Raw genomic sequence first — 24,928 nt, 5'->3', positions numbered from 1 at the left:
ATGTTTTTTATATTAAAAAGAGAATAAAGAAACTACTTTGGAACTCAATGCTTTGTATTTACAAAAGAAAAATAATAAAAGAAAAGTCTGAAGCTATTAATAATCAGCTGAAGACAGGGAGCAAAGGTGGGAATCTGGGGGAAAGGGCGGGATCGTCTGCAGAGAGAAGAGGGGCTCTGGCACTAAGGAAGCTGAGGATCCCAGCCTCAGGTGCTTCCCCAGGGCCAGCCCCACCCTCCCACAGAGGCTCAGATCGAGGGGCCAGGAGCCAAGTCTCCCGCTGCCCACTCTGGTTTCTCCAGGAGCCTGAGTCCCCAGCTCCAGGGGCTGGGATGGCAGGGGACACTGAGGCCAGAGAGAGCCCATGGGTCCCACCGCCACTCCTCACTGTGGCGTGATCTTGGCAGCCTCGGCCCGAATGAGGGCAATGAGGTCCTGGTTGATAAGGAAGACAAATCGCAGGCTGGCAATCTGTGGGCAGGAGAGAAGGGTAGCTGAGGGCGGAGGTGAGACTGGGGCTAGGGCCAGGCCTACACTCTGGCTCACCACACCCCAGGGTTCACCCTGGCCTTTCCACCTCCCCCCAGCTCACCTCCACTACTGAGTTGTTGCTAAGACGCCACTTGGAGCCACACAGCACAGGCCGTCCATCAATGTAGATGGGCCGCCGGCCCTCATTGGCAATGAAGAAATCACCATTGTTTTTCAGCTTGATGACACCTATAGGAAAAGAAAGGAAAGAGGTATGATGGGATGAGGGAAGCTAGAAGAGGGTCTGAAATCCCCATGTACCCTCTACTTCCTGGGGACACTACAAGGCACCCAGCACCCCCAAGTTAGGGATCTTAAAATGCCAGCTCCTCAGCCCCTGTCTGTCCCTAAAGTTCCCATGGAGACCAAATCCCAGGGCTGAAGGGACTTCCTCAGGCTGCTTCTTGCAGATACCTTGCTTCCGGGAGATCTTCCATGCCGGACCCTCCAGGGACAGGTCCACATCAATCTGGTTGTCCTTGGTCGCTCTGCCGAGGGTGATCTGGGAAAACGGGGCAGGTGAGGGCTGGGATCTGAGGAAAGGGAGGGGTCCACACAGGCCAGGGAAAGATGAGAAATCAGGGCCAGACATAGGAAGGGCTGTGAGGGGAAGATCAACAGAGGAGGGGAACCTCGCAAGGGTGTGTGGGGATGGGGATGGGGATGAGGACAGGGAGGGCCGGGCTGGCCTCACCTCTCTAGAGCGCATCAGATACCGCACCATGCGGCCCCGCAGCACTGCCAGGGTCTGGTTGTCGAAGTCTGGGGAGCTCATGCCTGGGGGAGAGCAGCTCGTGTCAGAGAAGAGCCCCAGTGTGGAAGGCAGGGAACCAGGCCAGGATCCACTGAGGGAAAGGAGCTACCGGTCTGGGAGAGGAGGGTGAGCCCAGCCCAGCAACCAGGGTGCTCAAGGTGTGGCAAAGGGAGTGGGAGCACGAGCTTGCTGGCCCCCTGGCCTCCTCACCTGTGATGCTATCTACTAGCACCTGCCACTTATGCAGTTCCTGTTCCAGCTGCCGAATCTCCCGTTTCTGGCGCCGGTCAGCCACAGTCAGCTCTGGGGTGAGGTGGGATGTAAGGTCTGAGGTCACCGGCACCTTGTACTGTTCCTTTCTGTTCCAGCAGGAGCTCCCACCCCCTCACCATTCCCACCAGGGCGCACTCACCATGTTCCAGGACTTCATCTCGCATGTCCCTGGGTGGGGCGAGAGGAGAAGGATTAATTAGGCTCCAATTCAAGCTTACCTGCCGTGACTATTAGGTACTATTTAGCTCTCTAGGGTCCCTCAGCCCAGTGGCCCTGTAGGCTGCTCCTCTGGTCCAGCCGAGCCTCCTTCCCTGGGGTGGGGGTCACATACAAAGGGTGGAGGTTGGGGTAAGGGGGGGCTCAGCAGGGAGACCAGGCACCAACAGCTGCAGCTGGGACTCCAGGCCGAGCATGGGCTGGGCTCCATGCTCTGCAGTGAGAGGCAGGGTTGGGCAGCACCGGGAGCTCTGTCCTTGGGAGACACATGGCTCTGTGTGCCCTGCCTGTGACCCCAGCCACTCACTTGAGCTTACTGTCATCAATCAAGTCCTCTGCGTCGGAAAAGTTCAGCACTTGGTCCCCCTTGGGCAGCGGCTGCACTGAACGAAGGACGGAGGGAGGGTGAGTGCCAATGCTCCCACTCACCCTCGAGATGCTGAGCAGACAATTGAACTAACAGGACAAACTGTAGAGAGAGCCCTGTGGAGATGGCCTCATGCTGAAATCAACAAAACTGAACCTGATGCAGGTAACGGAGGACGTGCAGATCAGACTGCACACTACTTTGGCACAAAGCGGTCCCAGGGTCAGCTGGGGGCAGAGGTGGTTCTAGAAAGTGAAGGGAATTAGAGCTGCCCTTTGTGTGCTCTTTCAGTGTGCGGAGAGTCCCCACTTACAAAACCTGCTCCATGCAGGGAAGGTGCTACTACTAGCTGCACGTTACACATGAGGAAACAGGAGGGCGGGTTAAGCTGCGTGACTCTAGCTCAGGACAGAATCAGGAATCAAGGCTGCTTTCCTGATTCCAAGTCTAAACTGCTTCGTCTACTAATCACATGCTCCCAAACATTTCCTGCCACAAGGAGCTGAGAGGCACAGGACAGTCAAGTCTCATTCAGGAGGTGTCAGAAAACACTGGTGTTAAGCCAGTGTTTTCAAACTGTGGGTCATGACACGTTAATGGGCCATGACACGTTAATGGGCCATGAAATGCTTTTTCTTTCCAAAAAATAAAAAGAAATAGAACACAATCAAATGTAGTCAGATATAGACTATACCCCTATTATCTGGATAATAGGATAAATACTGACTTTTTTTTAATGAAAAAGTTTTTTGAAAGTTTTTCAGTTCTTTGTGGCCAAAATGTAGAAAGGGCTAGAGTCCCCAAATCTGAGAACTCCTGCTTCACGGTCAGTGGTTCCTAGGATTGCAGTGTCTGCTCAGCAAGAGCTCCAATAGCTAGTGAGACTGCTGGCTGAGGAGCCTGACAACCCCTGAGGTGTCGTCACTGCCGGGGAAGCAACGGGGGGCTGCACAGGAGCCACAAATGCTCCATCACTACCACCCCACTCCCCCACCCCTGTCACGTTAGTCCAGACTGGGTGGGAGATGGGGCTGGGGCAGTCACCCCACCACAGCTGCCTGAATCCTACCAACCTAACATCCAGCTGACTTGAAAAGTGAGCGGTGCATGCTCCCTGTTGCTAGAGACTCCAAGCACCAGATAGCCAAGAAATCAAATACCCACACAACATGACTCTTGAAAAGTTATCCCTTAACATTAGCAAATTTACACAAGATAACTTTCAAAAGCATGACAAAGAAGCTAGCTGTAGCAGCAAAAATAAACTTTATCCAGTGTCTGCTCTCTCTGTGGGAGGTCAGCGACTGCTGAGCCTAGGCGAGCAGCAGAGATCTGGAAGCTGCAGGAATAGAGGCGGCGGCCCACTGCACACTAAATTCAGAGATCCTCAGGAAGAGAAGATGAGGCCTCTCCTGATAAGATTTCCTAAAATCCTCTGGTAGGCATCTTCTATTATGCAGAAGCTACAAGACGTAGCGAGTAAGGTGAAGGACAGAACTGCAGCTTGACTTTCAGATCAGTGTAAACCAGTACACAGCAGCCAGCGTGCAGCAGTTTAAGAAGCGAGGGGAAGGTGTGCTCAAACTGTGCAGGGCTGACCCTGAACCTTAAATCTAACCAAAGAGCTTCTTCCCATCTAATCGGACCACCTTCCTAATACTTATTAGGAGAGTGAGCGTCTGATTGGCAAGGGAAGAGAGGAATCAGAGAGCATTCTGACCCCTGGGAAAGAGGAAGACAGGTGGCCTGGGTGTGAAGCCCCTGCGGGGATTTCTGAGTGGCCTGAAGGCAGCCCCACAGCCTGGTGGGAGGAAAGTGGAGAGAGGGAAGGGACAGAAAGGCTTAGAAAAAATGGTCTTTATCTTCAGGGAGGGAAAGGGGGGTAAGTGAGCACTGAAAGAAAGTTTTGCATTTTACTCAGGTTTTAAAGTTACTCATGAAGAAAATATTAACGTGTTACTTATGTAACTATAAAACATGTCAAAAGAGCAAAATAATTGAGAAGTGGGAGACCCTGCTGTTCGGTCTTTCTGCTTAGGCTTCTAGGCAATTCTGGCTACCTTTACCATTTTAGCCACACTTCCTCCCTCTGGAAGGAAGTAGTTTTTGCTGCAAAAAGAGGTGAACAAGATCCTGGGAACCACTGAGGATTTGTTACAAGGCACTTGAGGGCGGCTGCATCCAGACCCGTCCACACTCATACATACGCACCTCCACTCTGCCAGATCCTGGGCCCAGTTACCTGTCTGGTCCTCCAAAAGGTAATACTGTTTCATGAGCTGCCAGTGGGCCTGCAGAGCCTTGGCAGTACGGGCCAGGTAGAAGGCATCAGGGTGTCTGTGCAGCAGGTCCTGGAAGGTCTCCAAGGTGGGCTGGCTGGTCTGGAGGGCAAGGAGTATGCTCCGGGCATCTGGGTTTCCTTGTCCTGCCCCTGCCTCACCATCTGTGCCCCCTGTCCCAATCCCCATCAGGAGATGGAAAAAGTGACAGCTCCTGCCAGCCAGGAAGCCAGGCTTGGCTCTCCCAGAGGACCCCGTCCACAGAGGCCCCGCAGGTGTACATGTGTCTGCAGGGTAAGTCCCTAGGCAGTACAGCCTCCCCGCAGTCAGTTTTCCAGGTGACTGGTTCCCGCCCTACCCCACTAGCCTTACTAGCCCTCAGCCTTACCGATCCCACTTTGCTCAGCAGCTGTTCCTCAGCCTTGCTAAACAGTGCCTTGCTCTGGATGGCTGCAATGGCCTCTGGGTGCAGCTGTCTCATGGCCTGGCAGGCCAGCCTGGGAAGAAGGGAGACAGAGGGCAGGGCAGGGTTGAAGACAAGGTGTCAAGCAATCTGGGGTTCCTACTTCTCCAAAGCCTGCAGGCCTTTGCGATCCACAACTCAAAGTTCCAGGACCTCAACAGAAGAGCCCGAGGGTGATGAGCAAGGCACCGGTGGCCTCGTGGGTTTGTCAAAAAACTATGAACAGGCAGTTCAGAAAACTCAGGCTCCTGTGCTCAACCCTGTGAAGAGACTCAAGGGCACAGCTGCCTAGAGGCCAGTCCTGAGGGCGATCCTAAGATCAGCTGCTGCTCCCGCCCCAAGACCTTCCCTCTTACTTGGCTAAAGCGGCCACCCACTAGACACCTCCTCTTCCCCAAACCACGCCTTGCCCATTTCCTGGTGTATCAGGGCTGTGGCTATAGCTTAAGTGGCACCAGTGTCTGTGGAGTAGAATATGGATGTTAAGCATTATTCTGATAACGTCAAGCGCCTGAGAAGGAAGTATGTGTGTTATGTGTGTGCACAGGTGTATCTGGAACTTGGACTGCTGGAACTGCAAGGGACCCTGGTGTTCTTCTGTTCCAACTACTTCTTATGAAGGAAGAAACTGTGGGAGGTCAGTGTGCGAAAGCTGGAAGGGGACCGCCCTAAACCACCAAGCATACAGCAGTAGGACAGGGCTCCCAGCACTCATTCTGGTGTTTCCTCTCATGTTACTTCCTCGGCTTCCAGGTCCTTGTTCTCGGCATCCAACCTGGACTAGCAAGGTTGATAGCAGGACGAAGCTTCCCCCCAAAGCCTGGGAGGTCGTGGTATCATCTCAGAGGATAACAGGTCCCAGGGAGCCCTGCCTCCCTGCCCCCTCCCTGTACAATTTTTTCTGTTCAAGCACCAAATCCTGTGTCCCCAGTACCGCACCGCCACTGGGGCCAGCTCACTCACTTTGAGATGACAGGATCGTAGAGCAGGGCGTACCAGCGCTCCTGGACTTCCCGCAGGGTGAAGCGGCAGCTGAACTTCACACCCAGGTGGACAGATGTCAGGTCATTGGTCTGCAAGACCCCAGAGCAGTTTGTTCCAGCCTTGGAACTGGGAAATACCCTCCTGTGCCACCTCCAGACACTGCCAGGCTAGCTGGGGGCTGCGAACTGGAAGCGGTGGGGAAAAGGGAAACAAGACCGCTGTGGCAGGAAGCACTACCTGCAACACGGCATTGATGAGCAGGAGGTCGTCCGCAGGCTTCCAGCGGCCCAGATCCTTGGTCACCTGGAGTGGCTGTTTGCTCTTCTTCACACGCTTGGTAAGTCCAGGGGCTGGGGCGGGGCTGGGTGGCACAGGTGTGCTGGGGGTCTTGGACACCTGGACAGAGAGTAGGAGCAGAGTGAGCTCAGAGCTGGCACCGGGGCAGCTGGGGCATCAGACCCAGAGTTTTGTACAGCCCCATCCAACAAGAAGCCACAGGCAGGGAGCTCAGCTTTCTAATACCAGCTCCTCCCCATTCCCGCCCCCATCAAAGTACTTGTACATAGCCCTAGACCATATGGGGTCTTCTTTTTGCTGATGGTGCCCCCAACCCCAGAGTAGAGGGTGGGTGGGGAGGATACCAGGAAAACACTTTTGCTGGTACAGTGTCTGGGGCCAGAGCAATGCCACCTGGGGGTTATTTTTACACCCAGCAATGCTGGGAACAGGCTGTCTGCTCCCAGAATAGATGCACGCTCTATGCCTCCCACACAGAATGTGATACAGGATGTGCTGACAGGGTGGTGGTGGGGGGGGGGGGGTGCAGCAAGAAAGGGGGAGTAGTGAGATGGGCTCCCAGGAGGGAGGCATCTGAGGTTGGGGCTGGGGTGGCTTGATCCTCTCACAAGCCTCCTCTGCAGGGTTCTTGCCAGCTGGCGAAGGTTGTGGGGAAACACGAAATCTGGCACTGGCCCCCACCCCCTGCTACTCCCCATTCTCCCAATCCTTACCTTCTTCTTCTCACTGGAGGAAGGTTCGCTCCCCGAACAGCGCCCTGGTTCCACCCCACTGGCCCCCTTCGCCCGGGTAGAGGACTTAGCCAGGCTGCTCTCCACCAGCTCATCATCGAACTTCTTCCTCTTTATGAACCTGTGAAGAGTCCTACTCAGAGAGCTCTCCGTGCCCCACCCCCAGTACCCACTCACCCACACCCAGCCTCCAAAGGAGAGCAGGTTCCCAGTAGTCAGAGTGCTCACTGCTCTGGCTCAGTGGTCGAGGCATGGAACCTCTATGCTCCAACCCTCTGAGATGACTGGGTACCACACTACAAAGACTTCACATCAAAGACCTAAGATCTCCCTCCCTTGCTTAGTCTCAAGGAGAGGGACTTAGTAAGGTCAGGAAAAGCACAAGCCTCTGCCAACGCAGGCCCCAGAGGGATGCAGGGGTGAAGACATGCTGCAGTCTCAGTTTCTGGCCCTTCAAACCCTTATTACCTGGAGGAGCTTCTCCGTTTAGGGATGGTCCCCAAGGCCTGAGAGGAGGCCCGCTTCTGTCCTGCCAGTGACTCCTCATCCTCTGAGCGGCTGGCAGTGCCCGATGCCATCAGGGATGAATCTAGCAGCCCCTGAGAATCTAGAAAAAAGAGAAGTGGTGAAGTCAGACCTCCTAATTGCCAAGCAGAGCCTTGAACCTCTGCACAGGGGACCCCTCCTCAGCCCCCCTTTTCCCAGCCAGCCCTCTTGGTCCCTCCCCTGCCTCCTCGACATTTGAGGTTTTAAGGTGGGAGTTCCTTGGCCATCCAGTCCCATCTGGGCCCAGACCTTCCACGCTGGGCAGTTCTCCCGGTGCCACGTGTCATGTCGTGCAGCACATGGTGCTCAGGTCAGACTGGTGATGCCGACACACCGGGCTCTGGGCATAACTGCTCCCTCTGCCATCAAAATGCAGCCATGCCAAAGAGCAGCAGCTCAACAGAAAGTCAGTCAATTGTGGCCTCTGCCGAGAGGTACGTGGGTGGTGCTGGCCCAGGGGGAGGTGGCAATGCCCGGCCAGGACCGAAAGACACACGTGCCAGGCACGGGGTGGAATCAGCAGATGCTTGGCGCCTGAGCGTTTGGGGAGCTGGCCCGGCCTCATACTACCTTTGTCCATCCTCTTACAGTCCCAAAGCCACTGGTTCCAAACCACAGGGCTAGAAGGAAAGGTCCCACAGGCTCATCCAAGGATTCTGACCAGGTGAGCTTAGAGGCCGAGAGGAGATTCTGTAAAGGAGAAATGAGGCTCCCTGAGACTCAGATTTCCATCTGGCCAGCCTCACCTCCTTATACTGGAACTGGTCCTCAGCATCCCATAAGCTAGTGAAAACACCAGAAGAGACAATATAGTCTGCCAATATGACCCTAATAAACCAGTAGCCTTTTGAAGGTCACCAACATCTCTGAGACAGTGACAAAAGCTAGGGACCCTAGAAAAATGTACACATTTCAGGAAGTTCACAACCCCCTCTAATTCTACCAACAGCCCCTAGGTGAAGGGCCTTGACTCCAAACTAGCAAGAAACAAAGGATTCTTGGCTCACTTTTGCTTTGTCAGCTGCCCACTCAGCTCCCCTCCCAGTCCCAAGCACGGGAAAGGAAAACGAGATAGGACTAACCAGTCTACCTCACTTTTTTTTTCATTTTAAGCTTTGGCTAAAGATTTAGAGGGCGTTACTTCGTGGAAGAAAAAAACGCGGCTTGGTCACTGAGCAAACATCAACCGCCATCTGGGGTACCCTCGCCTAAGACCGGAGAACTCAGGTACTGGGGACTTTCCGGTCCCGCCCACCCTGATGAGGGACGCTTCTGACCAGGAGGCGCTCCAGCCCTACTCCCAGGTGCGCTCGTCAAACCGCTCCATCGTATACGGTTGGGAATTTAGCCACTTGGGGAAAGGGTGAAGAGCCCGATGTCGCCGTTACACTGAGGCAGGGTCTGCGCCCCCTTCCTTTTCTGCCCCTCTGCCCTTCGTTTTCCCCGCCAAATGCACACCCAAAGTAGGGAATTTGTCCGGGTCTATTTCAGGGGCTCGGGATAGAAGTGGTGAAGTCGGTCCTGCAACTCAAAAGCAAAGCACCGAATGAACCCCGATGCTCTCGGAGCGTTAAGCTCCAGGGGCCGGTGACGAGGGAAGGGAGTCAACTCCCAGCCTAATTCTCACCCCACCTTTGGCATGCTACCTTTGCGCATGCGTAACTTCTCGGACCAGATTCTGGCCCGGTCCGGCCCACGCATGCGCAGATTTTCGGGGCGCTACCGGGGCGGGGCCCCAAACCTGGGGGGGATCGTACCCGGCAGCACTCTGGGAAACCCCATTTCACCCCCAACTCTCCTCATCAATCATCAAAGGCGAACCGCGAAGTCTCACCATTCCTAGGCTGCCAGTTCCAACACTTTCTCCGCGGCGACGGCAGCAGCCGCAGGGCCAAGGCCGGCTTCCGTGAGATTCGTCTACTTCCGGGTCTACGAACTAAGGGTTGAGCAATCCCTTCCGGTTCTCCCAGACTGCGTAAGGAAAGGGGCGTGGCCATGGTAGCGAAGAAATTCCTGTTTTGTTATCAGCCGAAATTAAAATCTTTCCTAATTGAAACAATTTATTGGGAGACATCGGGTATTATAGGCCCCAAGTTGGAGGAAGTGATTAAAGGGAAAGGCAAGACTTGGAGCAGGATAGCCTGAGCGGCTAGGTGAGGCAACCCTGGGAGGGGGTGGACCGGAGGGTGGGGCCACGCAGCTGCTTGATTTCGGCTTCCGAATCTTGCCGCCTTGCTAGAGATCTAGGACTCTGATAGTTACCCAGGATCACTTATAGATTGTTTGATTCCACCAGCGGTTTTAGAGAAACTGCTCTGTGGCAGGCCTGTGCTAGGCACAATATGGGGAGACGGTGTTGAGGAGCTCCCTCCAGCCGGAGAGATGTGGCGTATAGAAGGGGCCGGGAGGTTGATGTCTAACGAAAGGATGGAGAGTTGTGAACCGCGGCTCTAGAGAGCAGAGGCTAAAAAGAGAGAGTAGAGGCCCTGGGAGAAGGAGTGCCTTTCCAGTCAGCCCCACCACGCCTGGATTGCTGGAGGGAGCTGTGGGTCCTGGGAGGTAAGACGACCCGCGGAAGCACTTTCAGAGGGGAAGCCCTGAAGATGGGAGGACAAGCCTACAGGATAAGTTGGGCGTTTGAGGGTGTGAGAGCTGCCTTGAGAAACCAGAAAGACTGTCCTCTAAAAGAGTTTCTATTTGTTTTATGCTTCCTTGGAGGGACATACAAGTGTAAAAGCTCTAAAGAAACATACTGCAGCTCAGAATAAGAAAGATACAATTCCAAAGCTGTCTAGCAGCTAGGTTGGACCCCTCAGTGGAGGTGTCAAGTATTCCTCACCTGGACATTGCCAGGTGATTTAAGTGTTAGATGGGAGGCTGGCCCTTCCGGCCCTGAGAGTGTATGATAGCCTTCATACATTCTCAGGGGACAAGAGTCCCCTGTTCATTTGTGATCTTGCTTAATAAGCATTAACCTACTGTATTTCCCCTGAAAGACTGTATTTTCTGATACAAGATGTGATGGACTGTGCTAAATATAGCATAGTAGCTATACTAGGTGAGAGTTATCACAGAGGTCTCTAAGGAGATGAGGGTTGAATTGAGATTTGACATTTGATAAGGGATCAGTTGGGCAAAGAGCTGGGGTAAGATGGCCTAGTCAGCGGGGACAGTATAGCTCCAAAGCAGAAAAGAATTTGGAGAGACTGAGGAACAGGACGGGGATTAGTGTGGCTGGAGCAGGATGATCAAGAAAAAGAGAGAAGGAGGGGATGAGAACAGAAAGGTCATCAGGGCAGATCATTTTAGGCCTTGTGTTTCATGCTATGAATTTTGGCCTTTATTCTTTTTTTAAAAAAAAAAAAAACTATATTAACTATATTTATTTACTTTTGGCTGTATCACATGGCACGGAGGATCTTAGTTCCCTGACCAGGGATCAAACCTGTGCCCCCTGCAGTGGCAGCATGGAGTCTTAACCACTGGACCACTAAGGAGTCCCCTTGGCCTTTATTTTTATTGCATTAGAAAGTCCTTAAAAGATGCAAAAACATCCATTCGGTGATATGATTTACTTTTATAAATGATCCATTTGCCTGCTTGTGGAGAACGGATTGTAGGGAAGTAAGAGGAAGCAGAGAGAACAGAGAAGAGGCTACTGTATCAATCCAAATAAGAGGTAAACTCAGGTGGTTTAGCTGGGTTGTGGGGGCAGTGAAAATGGACAGACATAGTAACTTTGATGTGTATTTTGGAGGTAAAACCACAGGGACTTGCTGGTGGATTGGATTTGGGATATGAGGGAAAAGGAAAAATCAAGGATGAGATCTAGATTTTTGGCCTGAGTAACTGGATGGATACTAGACAACCCCTCCCATCCTGTCTTTAGAATATATCCAGAATCTGGTCGTATCTCACCAGCTTCTCCACTATTTCCTGATCCAAATCCCCTGGATTCATCGTCTCCCACTTGGACTATTGCAAGAGTTCCCTAACTAGTCTCCCAGCTTTCATCTTTACCACCTCTCCTCCAGTTTCTTTATAGCAGCTAGAGTATTCCCGTCAAAATAGAAATCCATGCATGTCAAGCCTCTGCTCAAAATTCTCCATCATCCTTGGAATAAAAGCTTATGGTCTAGCCATAATCTTAAGTGTTGGGGATTCCAACATTTAAGGTAAGGTAGAGGAACCCATTCCCATCCATTTTAAACTTCACGATTACTAAGATGTCCATGTTCAATCTTGCCATCTCCTGCTTGACCATGTCCAGTTTACTTGATTCTTGGAACTAACATTCCAGGTTCCTGTGCAACAGTGTTCTTTACAGCTTTGGTCTACGTTCACCACCAGACACATAGGCAACTGAACATCGTTTCTGCTTTGGCCCATCTGCTTCATTCTTCCTGGAGCTGCTAGTAACTGCCTTTGCTCTTCCCCAGTAGCATATTGGACACTGTTCGACCTGGGTGGGGGTGGGTGCTCATCTTCCAGTGTCATATCTTTTTGCCTTTTCATACTGTTTCTCTGGTTCTTCTGGCAAGAATACTGGAGTGGGTTGCCATTTCCTTCTCTGGTGGAACACGTTTTGTCAGAACTCTTCACTATGACTTGTCTGTCTTGGGTAGTCCTGCAAAGCATATCTCATAGCTTCATTGAGTTATACAAGTCCCTTCGCTATGACAAGGCTGTAATCCATGAAGGGGCCTCAGATATGCAGATGATACCACTCTAATGGCAGAAAGTGAAGAGTAACTAAAGAGCCCTTTGATAAGGGTCAAAGAGGAGAGTGAAAAAGCTGTCTTAAAACTCAATATTCAAAAATCTAATAAGATCATGGCATCTGGTCCCATCACTTTATGGCAACTAGAAGGGGAAAAAGTGGAAGCAGTGACAAATTTTATTTTCATGGGCTCCAGTATCACTGTGGATGGTGACTGCAGCCATGATTTTAAAAGATGCTTGCCCCTTGGAAGGAAAGCTATGACAAACCTAGACAGCATATTAAAAAGCAGAGATCTCACTTTGCTAGCAAGGGTCTATATAGACAGAGCTATGGTTCTTCCAGTAGTAATGTACACATGTGAGAGTTGCACCATGAAGAAGGCTGAGCACCGAAGAATTGATGCTTTCAAATTGTGGTGCTGGAGAAGACTCTTGAGTGTCTCATGGACAGCAAGGAGATCAAACCAGTCAATTCTAAAGGAAATCAACCCTGAATATTCATTGGAAGGACTGATACTGAGGCTGAAGCTCCAATACTTTGGCCACTTGATGCAAAGAACTGACTCACTGGAATAGACCCTGATTCTGGGAAAGATTAAAGGCAAAAGGAGAAGAGGGTGGCAGAAGTTGAGATGGTTTGATAGTATCACCCACTGAATGGATGTGAATTTGAGCAAACTCCACGAGATAGTGAAGGACAGGGAAGCCTGGCATGCTGTAGTTCACTGGGTCAAAAAGAGTCGAACACAACTGAGCGACTGGACAAGAGAAGGAGCCAGTAAAGGAACAAAAAGAAGAGTGTGCATGAAAAGAAAAGTTAGCAGTAGCACCCGTCATCCAACCTCCAGTTAGCTGTCCCTGGCTCTAGGGTAATCGTTCACAGTACAGCACCCTCCCCAGGAGAGATGTGGCCCGGCCATGGAAGCAATGATCATGGTTTCTCCTGAATCTTTGCTCAGGTCCCCAGGTCCCTTCGTCTGAGGGATTAGGACATGGTGGTTAAGATACAGGTTCTGGGCTTCCCTGGTGGTCCACTGGTTAAGCATTCATCTTACAATGCGGGTTCGATCCTTGGTCTGGGAAGATCCCACATGCTGTAGGGCAACTAAGCCCGGGTACCAAAACCACTGAGCCTGCACTCCAGAGCCTGCAGGGTGCAACAGTTGAGGCCTCTGTGCTCTAGAGCCTGTGCTCACAACATGAGAAGCCGCTGCAATGAGAAGCCTGCGCACTGTAATGAAGAGTAGCCCCTGCTCGCTGCAACTAGAGAAAGCCTGTGCGCAGCAACAGCCAAGAAATAAAAAAAATAAATCTTAAAAAAACAGAATCTTTTCTGTTAATCTTAAAAAAACATAAATCTTTTAAAACAGAAAAGAAGCTCTGTCCAATTTTATTTCATTTTATTTTTTTGGCCGCTTGGCATACAGGATCTTAGTTCCCTGACCAGAGATCAAACCTGTGCCCCACCGCAGTGGAAGCTCAGAGCCTTAACCATTGGACCACCAGGGAATTCCCAGGCTCTGGCCTGGTTTTAATCCTTAGTTATCTCACCTACCAGCTTGTGATCTTGAGAAGTTATATTTCTTTGCCTCAGTTTCATCATATTGGGAAATAATAGTATCCACTTCGTAGGATGGTTCTGAGGAATAAATCACTCTGCCTAAACAAGTAGGTCATATATAGCAAATGCTTATAAAATGTTAGCTGTTGGTACTGATCTTAGGGCTTGGGTCCTAGTGTCTCCTGTCAGGTGGTCAGTCTTGGACCCAGTGTCTGATAATATTCCCCTCCATTAGAGCAGAACCAGTTTTTCTTTCACCTGAGACTGCTACTTTATGGGCACTCAGAGGACACAGGATTGCACTGCTCTTGGCTCAAATATACCTTCTTAGGAAGTCAGGTTTAATAAAGCTTTGACCAGTGCAAAGATGACTTTGGACTCATAATGCATTTTTTTTAAAATTAATTTTTATTTATTTATTTATTTTTGGCTGCACTGGGTCTTTTTGTTACTCTTATTTTTCTCTAGTTGCAGCGAATAGGGACTACTCTAGTTGCGTGTGCAGGCTTCTCATTGTGGTAGCTTTTCTTGTGGAGCACGGGCTCTACAGCATGTGGGCTTCAGTAGCTGTGGCCAACGGCCCAGTGGTTTGTTTCCTGGGCTCTAGAGCACAGGCTCAGTAGTTGTGGCATGGTCTTAGTTGTTCTGTGGCATGTAGGATCTTCCCAGATTAGGGATCGAACCTGAACCTGTGTTTCCTGCGTTGTCAGGCGAATTCTTTATCACTGAGCCACCAGGGAAGCCTGTCATAATACGTTTTAAGTCAACATATACTCTACTTGATATCTGTATACTTTTTTTTTTTTTTCACTTTCTCTAAGGGAGAAGAAACCATCTGCAAAGGAAAGTCTCATACACAGGCTGAATTTCAATGAAATATCAATCCCCAAGGTAGAGAATCATAGGCAAACTTTATGAAACATCTGACTTGTTGTTTCATCTTGGTCTGAAAACTAGAATCACACTTAATGAGGAAACCTAAATTATTCCCATTAAAGTTAGGTATTCCATGAGGATAGCCCCTGTGGCTATTTTTATTTAACACTGCCTTGGAAATACTAGCCTGCTTAATTTCAGAAGAGAAAGCAATGAGATATAAAAACTAGGGAAGAGGTGAAATTACCATTATTAATTTATGATTTAATAGCCCAACTGGAAAATTGGAGGATATCAACTGAAAAACTAATACAAATAAGACATTTTAGCAAAGTGGGTACAAATTATATACAAAAAGTCAATGAACAACAGCCAGATAGAAAATATATGGGAATAAAATGTATCACTTACAATAGCAAGGAAAAAGCAATGTAACCTAGAGTAATCTTAACAGTGTGCTAGATCTAGGTGCCCCAAACTGAAATTACTATCAAACAACACAAAAAAGAGATAAGAATAAATGGAAAGGCATACTCTATTTTTGGTAGAAAGACTCACTATCATAAAGATGTCAGCTCTCCATAAGTTAATAAATAAATTTAACACAATCTAATAAAAATACCAACAGACTACATAATCTGAATATAAAATTCATATGGAAATTTTTGCATAAAAAGTAACAGCATTCTGAAAAAGAAAGTTAATGAAAGAGGAATAGCTCTATTGGATATTAAACCAATAAAAACTAAAATAGTAAAATCCAGAGGACACTAGCATAAGCATAGGTAATTTGATCAAGAGAACAGAGTCCAGAAACAGATGCAAGACATTTAAAATGTTAGCATGTAATAAAGGGGGCATTGCCTATCAGTAAGGAAAAGATGGATTATATGGTAAGTGGTATTGAGACAATTGTGTAGCCACCTGAAAAAAAAAAAAGTGGTATCTCTATTCCTCACACTAAAATAAATCTATATGAATCAATTGTGTTTAAATAAATGTAAAATAGTAAAATTATAAATTTATATGTCACAGCAGAGAAAATAGAATAGCACAAAATTTCCCAAAGCACACAAAAAAGACAATTCTGTCAACATAAAAATCTATAATTTCTGCAGAGCAAAAAACACCATAAACTAAGACAAATAGCAAACTGAGGGAAATGTTTGCAGCTCATATCATAGACAAAAGAACTAATTTGCTTAATATATACAAAATCCTTTCAAATCAATATGAGAAAGAACAAAAATACAAGAACAAAATAGGATGGTTAACATAAAAGGAAAGATAAATGGCTCTTAGACATATGAAAAGATGCTCAACTTCACACAAGAAAATTGAAACTACATTTCAATATCATTTTTCACCTGTAGATAGGCAAAAATTCAAATGTTTGGCAATATGCCCTTGGCCTGGTTATGGAGAAAGAGGCCCTCTTATGTGTTACTAGTAGAACTGTAAGTTGTCAGTACTTGCCAAAATTACAAATGAATATAATTTCTGACCCAATATACTTGCATACGGGCTTCCAGTGGGCACTAGCTGTCAAGAAAACTCGCCTGATAACACAGGAGACGTAAGAGACTCGGGTTCAATCCCTGAGTCGGGAAGATCCCCTGGAGGAGGGCATGGCAATCCACTCTAGTATTCTTGCCTGGAGAATCCCATGGACAGAGAGCCTGGCAGGCTACGTACAGTCCATGGGGTCGCAGAGAGTTGGACACGACTGAAGTGACTTAGCACGTATTCAGATGAATTGCGTTGGAGGTGCCAGTGGGCAACCAGTTAAGATCCTCGGTTGGGTGTTTGGGCATACAGCTCTAGGACTCAGAGGAGAGACTGGAATTAGGGATAAATCTGGGAATCATCAACATAGAGCTGATGTTTGAAGCCATAAGGGAGGATGAAGTCATCCTGGGATGTCCTGAGGCATGAGGAGAGGAGTCTGGGCACTGGAGCAACCCCTGGCCTACAGGCAGAAGATCATGAACTCCCACAAGAGCCAGGGGAGTGTGGAGAACAGGAGGGAAGCCAAGTGTCACATGACAGAAACAAGGGAAGATTTTGGTAGCATTTCAGTGGTCCATGTCTCTCACTTGGTTAAAATACCCTTAAGGACATAAACTGGGTCTTATTTTTATTCTCTCCCTGTCTGCGCTACACCCCTACCTTCAGTCAATACAAGATTTTACACATACTTGAGATGCCTGTGAACAAATAAGGGTACAAATAAATAAATGCAAGCAAAGCTGGGCCTTTACTTCATTACTGGTCCTCTAACTGGTCTCCTTGCATCCATTCTCTAACTTTTCCACATTGCCACACCTGCCTCTCTATAGCACAGGTCTAGTAACATCACTCCTTTCCTTGAAAATCGCCTGCTGAGGAAAATCATCAGCTTGGCCTTCAAGCTCATCCAAACCCAATCTCAGCCCAGCTTTGCTCCTGTAATATCTGGCTTGTTACTGTTGAACTACAGCCAAATCAACCACTTTCTGGTCTGTAAACATGCTCTATGTTTATAATATTCTAATCCCTTGTATTCCCCTGGAGTCCTCCACCCCTGCCACCTGTGTTAGTTCTACACATCCTTTAGCTTTCTATTGAAATCCCACATAGCCCTGAGGGCCTTTCCAGACTCACTGCAGTGAACATCCTTTTTTGTTCTCCATTTGACTTTGCATCTGTACTGTGTTTGTGTTTGTTACCTAGCTAGATCCCCACTATTTACTACTCTTGTCTCCACAGTGGAGTGTGAAAAGAGATTGTGTCTCAGTGTCCTCATTACACATCCAGCCTTAGCACAGAGAATTAAGTAATTGCTGGATGAATGATGAGTGGATGGTAAGTCCTTGAAAGGACAAGGACCTAGTTCTATATATTTTTATTACTCTGATGCTTTGCATATAGTCTGTATCCTATTTTTGCAGTAATCTCCTTAGAAGTTTGTTTAATTGACTTTTATACCCTTACAGCCTGGTACAGAGCATAACATCACAGTGGGTGCTTAATAAATGTTTCAGTTCAGTTCAGTCGCTCAGTCGTGTCCGACTCTTTGTGACCCCATGAATCGCAGCACGTCAGGCCTCCCTGTCCATCACCAACTCCCGGAGTTTACTCAAACTCATGTCTATCGAATCGGTTTAGGGACTCAATAATTACTCATTTAATTTGCTCTCAGTAGCCTCCAGAGGCAAAGCTTTGGCAAACAATGTTTGGCATGTGCTTCCTGCCAGCTCTGACAGGCTGCCTTAGTAGGTCATTGACAAGCTATGTCATGTAGTATGGTTAACAGACCGAATTAGGGCTGTCATGGTGGTTAAGCATTTAACACAAAGAGATGTAGCTCTCCAGGCAGAAATGCAGCCTGGAAGAGGCCTCAGCAGCAAGAGCAGGCAGCTCAATTAAGGAAGGGTGGGATGACTTATTCCTTAGGGAAAAATCTGACTCGGTTTCTACTGTGTGCACAGCATTCTGTACTGGGGGCAGCTACAGTTACGAAAGCAACTGGGCATCTGCTCTTAAAGAGTTTAAGATCTAGTGGGGTTGAGGACAGCTCACCAACAATCCCAGAACAGGGGCTTCCCTGGTGGTCCAGTGGCTAAGACTCTGCCTTCCCAATGTAGGGGGCCCCGGGTTCGGTTCCTAACCAGGGAACTAGATCCCACATGCTGCAACTAAAGATCATGCATGCCACAACTAAGCCAAATAAATAAATACTAAAAAAAAAAAGTTCTAGAACAAAGACAAAACTGACCAACGCTGGAAGAGATGCATCAGCAAAGATGGAGAGAAACTCCAGGAGAAGGGGGCACTTTACGGAGGATCAGGAGAGGCATCTTGGTAGGGGGAGTAGCATTTGAGTTCATTTACTAAACTTTCCTGAATAGAAAGGGAATAGAAAGCTTCCCCCTCCCCACCTGCAGTCTGTTCCCATCCCTGTGGCCAGGGTGATGCTCTGGAAGGGTGGATCCAATTATATCACTTCTCTGCTTGGAATTCTGCAGTGGTTCCCATTTTATTCAGAGTAAAAATGGCTCCTATTCTTTCAGAGTGGAAAAAAAAAGCGTCCTTCAAGTGGCCTACAAGGCCTTAAGTGACCTGTCCTCCAGTCACTCTCCAGCACTTTCCACACTACTCGCCACCCACTCACTCACCTGGCACCAGTCACACGGGAGACCTGGCCATTCCTCTAGAATGCCAGGCATGCTCCCACTTCAGGCTGTTCCCTTTGCCTGCACACCCTTTCTCACAGCTTGCTTCTTCATCTCCAAGTCTTTCCGCAAATGTCAACTCAGTGAGGCCTGACACGCCCTATTTTAAATGGTAATCTCAGGAATGCCCTGAGGAGGTCGAGTGGCACTTTCCGGCCTACTCCTCTGCTGAAATTTGTGTTTCTCCATAGCATCTTTTACCATCTGACATACTGTGTATTTTATTAATTTTTTGTCTATTTTTGCCCAATAAAATGTAAGTTCTGGGAAATCACTTTAAAAAAACCAACTCTTCTCTTCAGCACTACATCCCAGTGCTTTCAACAGTGCCTCCTATTAGGTACCCAATAGATACTTGTTGAATGAATGAGGATGTGATACATATTTGAGGAAGTCTTCAGGAAGGGCCTCCTGGCAGAGTTCCTAAAAAATAGTTGCCTGAAGTATCATTTACATGGACAGATCTCTGAACTACAAAGCTGAGGACCCTGCTGGGGGTGAGTGAGTCAAGTGCCCTAGGCTGAAGCCACCAGGAATGGATCCAGATGTCCAAAGGATGGGTCTGGAATCCGTTGTCTCTTTCCCTATATTGATCATATTTGCTCTCCTCACTCAGCCAAGCACCTTCTCAGATGAACTCCACCCAGCTTTGGCTGTGTCCGTCCTTCAGCAGTTCCCATACAGTCCGGCCCTCTCCCGATCCAGGACAGCCGAGGCCCTTAAACAAGCACTCTGCTGCCTCCTTGTGGCTCCCGTAGTAAAGGAACTCTCCTCTGGAACATGAGACAACAGAGGTCTACACAGGGACTCTTAGAATGGGAGGTGTGGGAGAAGAAACCTGAATCTTCTTGGCCCCCATGGCAACCCTGAAATACTGGCAGCTGCTCCTGCCCCCACAGACATTACTGCCAATAGCAATGACCATCCCCTCAGCAGAGCCCTGACGGGTATACCAGCTGGCCTTTGGCTTTGGTTGTTCCAGGTTGGGTCACCTTTGTGGAAAGAATTTGACACAATAGTCAGATCCCAGGGCCTTCTTTGAGGGGCATTCAGGCCAGCTGACTAGTGTATCGATCTTCTCTGCCTCCTCCCAACTCACAGCCAATAAGGAGTCTTTAAGTCTTTAAGGGCCACCAGCCAGCTCAGGGCCAGGTGTGTATAAAGAGAGGAGGGAGCTGGGCACTGTGGGGAAGTGGGGCCCATGCCCTGGAGGACGCTGCTCACCTGAGACACTGCTAGTTCCAGCCCATCACTGTTTTGGCAGGTAACTGAAAACCCACCTAGGCTAATATCAGCCCCTAGACAGGGAATGTCCTGGAATACACTGGGTTATCTTGTGGACTTATAAGGGATACAGCTGGACCTCAGGGACCATCTGACTGGCAAAGTCTCTGATGAGAAGACTTCTTTCTTACTTTTCTATATAATTTGTTTTTATTTCTGGCTGCTTTCAAAATGTTTGCTTATCTTTGGTTTCAGCAATTAGACCATGCTATACTTAGGTGTATTTTTCTTTATCCTGTTTGGGGTTCTCTGACATTCTTGTATCTGTGGTTGGTTTTCTTTCATTAATTTGGGAAATTCTCAGTGGTTCTCTCTTCAAATATTTCTTCTGCCCCATTCTGTCTCCCTTTTTCTGGGACTTCAATCATGTGTGTCAGAGCATTTGTCATTGTCCTACATATCTTGGTGCTTAGCTTTGGGTTTGCTCAATTGTTCCTTAGCATAGAGTTACTGTTTAAATTTCTCCTGACCTGGCTTCAAGCTAACAGATTTTTTTTCCTCTGCTTTTGTCCAACTTGATTAACTGGCCAAAGGAATTCTTCACCTCTGATATTACAGTTTTCACTTTTAGCATTTCCATTTTTTTTTTTCCTATCTCTGCTCAGATTTACCATCTGTTCATGCATGTTGTCCACCTTTTCTACTAGACTAGATCAGTCTTAGCCATGCTCATATATTTTTTGGAGAAGATGACTCCTCCAACAACAGAATCATACTCATACTTTATCTGACTTTTTCTAAGTTAGCCTCCCCATCACATGGGACACACCAAATCCCACCTGGCTTTCCCCTTCTTGGCTTTTTGTCTTGATTGTTTACAAACAGTTTTCGTCCCTTTCACTTCATCAACACCTCCTTGAAGGCCACAGTTATGGCTAAAGTAGACCCTTCTCTCATGTCACCCTCCACCTTAGTGGAAATCCTCATCCTGGAGACCCCTGAGACTATGGGCCATGCAGGCAGAGCTATGGCCAACTCCCAAATCTGGCTTCAAGAAATACGCCAAGCAGTATTGCTTCTCATATTTTGACTTCCCTGTTTTTGTTTTTTTGAGGGTTAAGGCAATATCTTCTTTGATCGAATACATCAACTTTGCTCTGAAAAAAATGAGGCTTTTGTATAATATTAAAGAACCTCATACCAGAAAAACATCATATACTATATCTATATATCTCCTTGGTTGCAGTTCTCTTGGCTTCACAACTTCTATCAGACACTCTGCTTGCTTGCTGGAGAGCTTGAGAGAAGACATCCAAAAAGTCAAAGTCCTCCATCACCAGAGTGGGTTTGGCTGCTGGGCACCTTAGCACAGTGCCAAAGGCCTATGAAAACATGTGAAACCTTTAAAAATGTCATTGGTGGGACTTCCCTGGTGATCCAGTGGTTAGGACTCTGGTGCTTCCATTGCAAGGAGCACAGGTTCGATCCCTGGTCGGGAACTAAGAACCCACATGTCGAGGGAGTAAAGTCATTGGCACCAAAATATAAAAATATGTAATTAAATGTTTATATGATGCTCAAAATTCTCCAGGCCAGGCTTTAACAGTACGTGAACTGAGAACTTCCAGATGTTCAAGCTGGATTTAGAAAAGGCAGAGAAACCAGAGATCAAATTGCCAACATCCACTGGATCATCGAAAAAGCCAGAGAGTTCTGGAAAAACATCTACTTCTGCTTTATTGACTATGCTAAAACCTTTGACTGTGTGGGCTACAACAAACTGAGGAAAATTCTTAAAGAGATGGGAATACCAGACCACCTGATCTGCCTCCTGAGAAACCTGTATGCAGGTCAAGAAGCAACAGTTAGAACGCACATGGAACAATGGACTGGTTCCAAATTGGGAAAGGAGTATGTCAAGGCTGTATATTGTCACCCTGCTTATATAACTTATATGCAGAGTACATCATTCAAAATGCTAGGCTGGATGAAGCACAAGCTGGAATCAAGATTGCAGGGAGAAATATCAATAATCTCAGATATTCATATGACACCACCCTTATGGCAGAAAACAAAGAGGAACTACAGAGCCTCTTGATGAAAGTGAAAAGAAAGTGAAAAAGCTGGCTTAAAACTCAAGATTCAAAAAACAAAGATCATGGCATCTAGTCCCATCACTACATGGCAAATAGATGCGGGAACAATGGAAACAGTGATGGACTTTATTTTCTTGGGCTCCAAAATCACTGCAGATGGTGACTGCAGCCATGAAATTAAAAGATGCTTGCTCCTTGGAAGAAAAGCTATGACAAACCTAGACAGTATATTAAAAAGCAGACACATTATTTTGCCAACAAAGGTCCATCTAGTCAAAGCTGTGGTTTTTCCAGTAGTCATGTATGGATGTGAGAGTTGTACCTTAAAGAAGGCTGAATGCCAAAGAACTGATGCTTTTGAACTGTGGTGTTGGAGAAGACTCTTGAGAGTCCCTTGGACTGCAAGGAGATCAAACCAGTCAATCCTAAATGAAATCAACCCTGAATATTCATTAGAAGGACTGATGCTGAGGCTGAAACTCCAATACTTTGGCTACCTGATGTGAAGAGCTGACTCATTGGAAAAGACCCTGATGCTGGGAAAGATTGAAGGCAGGAGGAGAAGGGGGAGACAGAGAATGAGATGGTTGGATGGCATCACTGACTCTGGACATGAGTTTGAGCAAGCTCCGGGAGATGGTGAAGGACAGGGAAGTCTGGTGTGCTGCAGTCCATGGGGTACAAAGAGTCGGACATGACTGAGTGACTGAACAACAAAAAAAACCCATAATATTGTCAGTTTCATTATTCTGTCAAGTTTAATATTCAAAATGTTCTCATATTTACAAAACTTGTTAGATTTCATCTCTATGGGTGATGATTGCTGAGAAGTCACAGCCCACTGCACATTTAAAAAAACCACAACTTACTCATAGTCAGTTAATATCCAAAATGAAATTATAAAAATCTTTTCAAATTATTTATAAAGAAGTATATTTAGCATGAGGGCTACCATGGGTGAGGCCTCCTGAAAAGAATAGACCCAAAAGGCTAGAAATGGCCCATTCTTGCCCCAGCAGTCCAGTATGTGTGACTTGCATCAAGAATGCCTCTCACCATCCTCCCTCCAGCAGGCTTCCTTGGGATACATTGAGCTGTGGCTCCGAGATCAAATCCTGCTCTGGCCCAGAGATCAGGTCAAGCGCCCATCTGTTTGCATCCCATATTCTTCTCTTCCTTCCAAAGTTTCAACCTTAAGCCAGGAGCAAGCATGGCTACCATTCCTCAGAAACAGAATCACTGGATTGTGGGTCCTCTGAGGACAGGGTGATTTCCTAGCTAATGTTTTGTTGTGCCTGCTCCCTAGGCCTGGCCCTGCCGGGTGAGACAAGGCGGAAGGGGAGGGCAGAGGCCGAAGGGAGACTGGCAGACAGCTGAGTGCAAGGGAGAGTGAGGGTGGGACGCTGCTTGTGAGCTGTGTGAACCAACCAAAGCCATGTCTCACCTGAATTAAGACAATAGACAGGCATGGCCTCCTAAGCCCACACCATGTAGAATTGGAAACTCGTGTCTCCATTTGTTCCATCTGTGTCCTCCCTCCTCAGAAGGGCACTCGTCTTTGCCACCGCCCACCCCAGCCTGGTCACCCCTGGCTCAGACTTGTACTATCTTCTTTTGTTCTAAGTGTTGACACTCATTATCAGTTACATATTTGTCCATGTCCCTGACTGAATGAAGACTTACTGAGCCCTGCCGTGTGCCAGGCACTAATCATGGCTGTCTTGGCTGGTCAACTCCCAGAGGGCAAGCTCAACATTTGGGGGATCCTCTGTGACTGGTGTCCAAGTCATGGACCTGGTTCCAAAAATGAGTTGGGGAGGTGTGGGTTTTAGCAATGAGACAGAAAATTTAAAAAATAAACATATCTCTATTTTATTAACAATGTACAGTTTGCTGACTGAAAGAGGAAAGTAGTGTTTCTCAAAGTTCTAGGATTACTTAGCAGGACCCGGAGAGTTTGTTTAAAAACAGTAGCTGGGAACCTGCTTTGGAACAAGTTTGAGAATCACTGGCTAAGGCGTGGAATGGGGCTGGGATTGTCTCGATCCTTCTGGCTTCTTAGGGTTCCAGGGAAGGACTCGTTTGACTTTTTATGAACAAGCTCAGCTGACTCCTCTGGGGGTTCCTGTTCTTCCTTTCCTTGGGTCACTGAGGCACTGAAAGAGTTAATACAGTTATGGGTTGGGGAGCAGCTGAGACATGGCCCCTGAGATGTGAGCGCCCACCCAGCCTACCCAATTGTGTCCCTGGTCGACTCTGGGAGACCAGTCCAGGGCTGACCCAGATGTGGAACTGCTTAATATGACATTTCTGCCACATTCCAGGGGCTCTGCTTCTTTTCTTGCGAATCTTCCTCTTCTTTCACATCACAGAATTCTCCCTCTTCCCTCTCCTCACTGTTCCCTGCTCCTTCTCACCCATCCATGCTTCTTCCTCTCCACCCCTATCTTGGTTCCTTCCCAGAAACCAAGTTATAAGCCCTCTCCTCTGTCAGCACCACATTGGAAGTCTGCATGAGTCCCTGCTTGCTGCATCTTGGCACACACATGTGAACTGCTGTGTACTTTCTGCAGAAACAGGCTCTGAGCAAGGGGGGGCAGGGCAGTCTGAGGTTAAGATTCTTCTCGGACTACAGACAGTGCCTAGAGTGTGCGGGCATGTAGCTATCTTACCTGTCAGACAGAGCGCCCAGGGGAGACATGTGTAAAACAAAGCAGAGGAAACTTCTGGAGAAGGGGGTCTGCTGGCCTTTGAGAGACTCAGTCCCAAAGCCCACGGGGAAGATGAAGAGCCC

The 24,928-nt window shown here is 48.1% G+C and overlaps 1 protein-coding gene across 3 annotated transcripts; it reads right to left on the bottom strand.

The window, feature by feature from the left end:
* Positions 1 to 33: 33 nt before the first annotated feature.
* Positions 34 to 9,378, bottom strand: MCRS1 (microspherule protein 1). 3 transcript variants are annotated; one of them, XM_061128411.1, is made up of 15 exons: positions 9,276 to 9,378; positions 8,012 to 8,131; positions 7,364 to 7,502; positions 6,878 to 7,016; positions 6,105 to 6,263; positions 5,847 to 5,956; positions 4,809 to 4,917; positions 4,384 to 4,522; positions 2,082 to 2,157; positions 1,698 to 1,726; positions 1,496 to 1,588; positions 1,226 to 1,308; positions 946 to 1,033; positions 593 to 720; positions 34 to 471 (listed from the first exon to the last, which is right to left on the bottom strand). In XM_061128411.1, exons 2-15 carry the CDS (start codon positions 8,019 to 8,021, stop codon positions 385 to 387), a joined length of 1,389 nt encoding a protein of 462 aa, XP_060984394.1. In that variant the 5' UTR covers positions 8,022 to 8,131; positions 9,276 to 9,378; the 3' UTR covers positions 34 to 384. The 3 variants fall into 3 exon arrangements, with proteins under 3 accessions (XP_060984394.1, XP_060984404.1, XP_060984412.1); XM_061128421.1 differs by lacking the exon at positions 8,012 to 8,131 and having other exon boundaries at positions 9,276 to 9,369; XM_061128429.1 differs by lacking the exons at positions 8,012 to 8,131; positions 9,276 to 9,378 and adding an exon at positions 7,691 to 7,995.
* Between the last annotated feature and the right edge of the window lie 15,550 nt (positions 9,379 to 24,928).

This window comes from Dama dama, chromosome 3 (assembly GCF_033118175.1).
Source record: "Dama dama isolate Ldn47 chromosome 3, ASM3311817v1, whole genome shotgun sequence".
Taxonomy (NCBI): domain Eukaryota; kingdom Metazoa; phylum Chordata; class Mammalia; order Artiodactyla; family Cervidae; genus Dama; species Dama dama.
The sequence above is the reverse complement of the archived record's forward strand: the minus strand, read 5'-3'. Positions and strand labels throughout refer to the sequence as shown.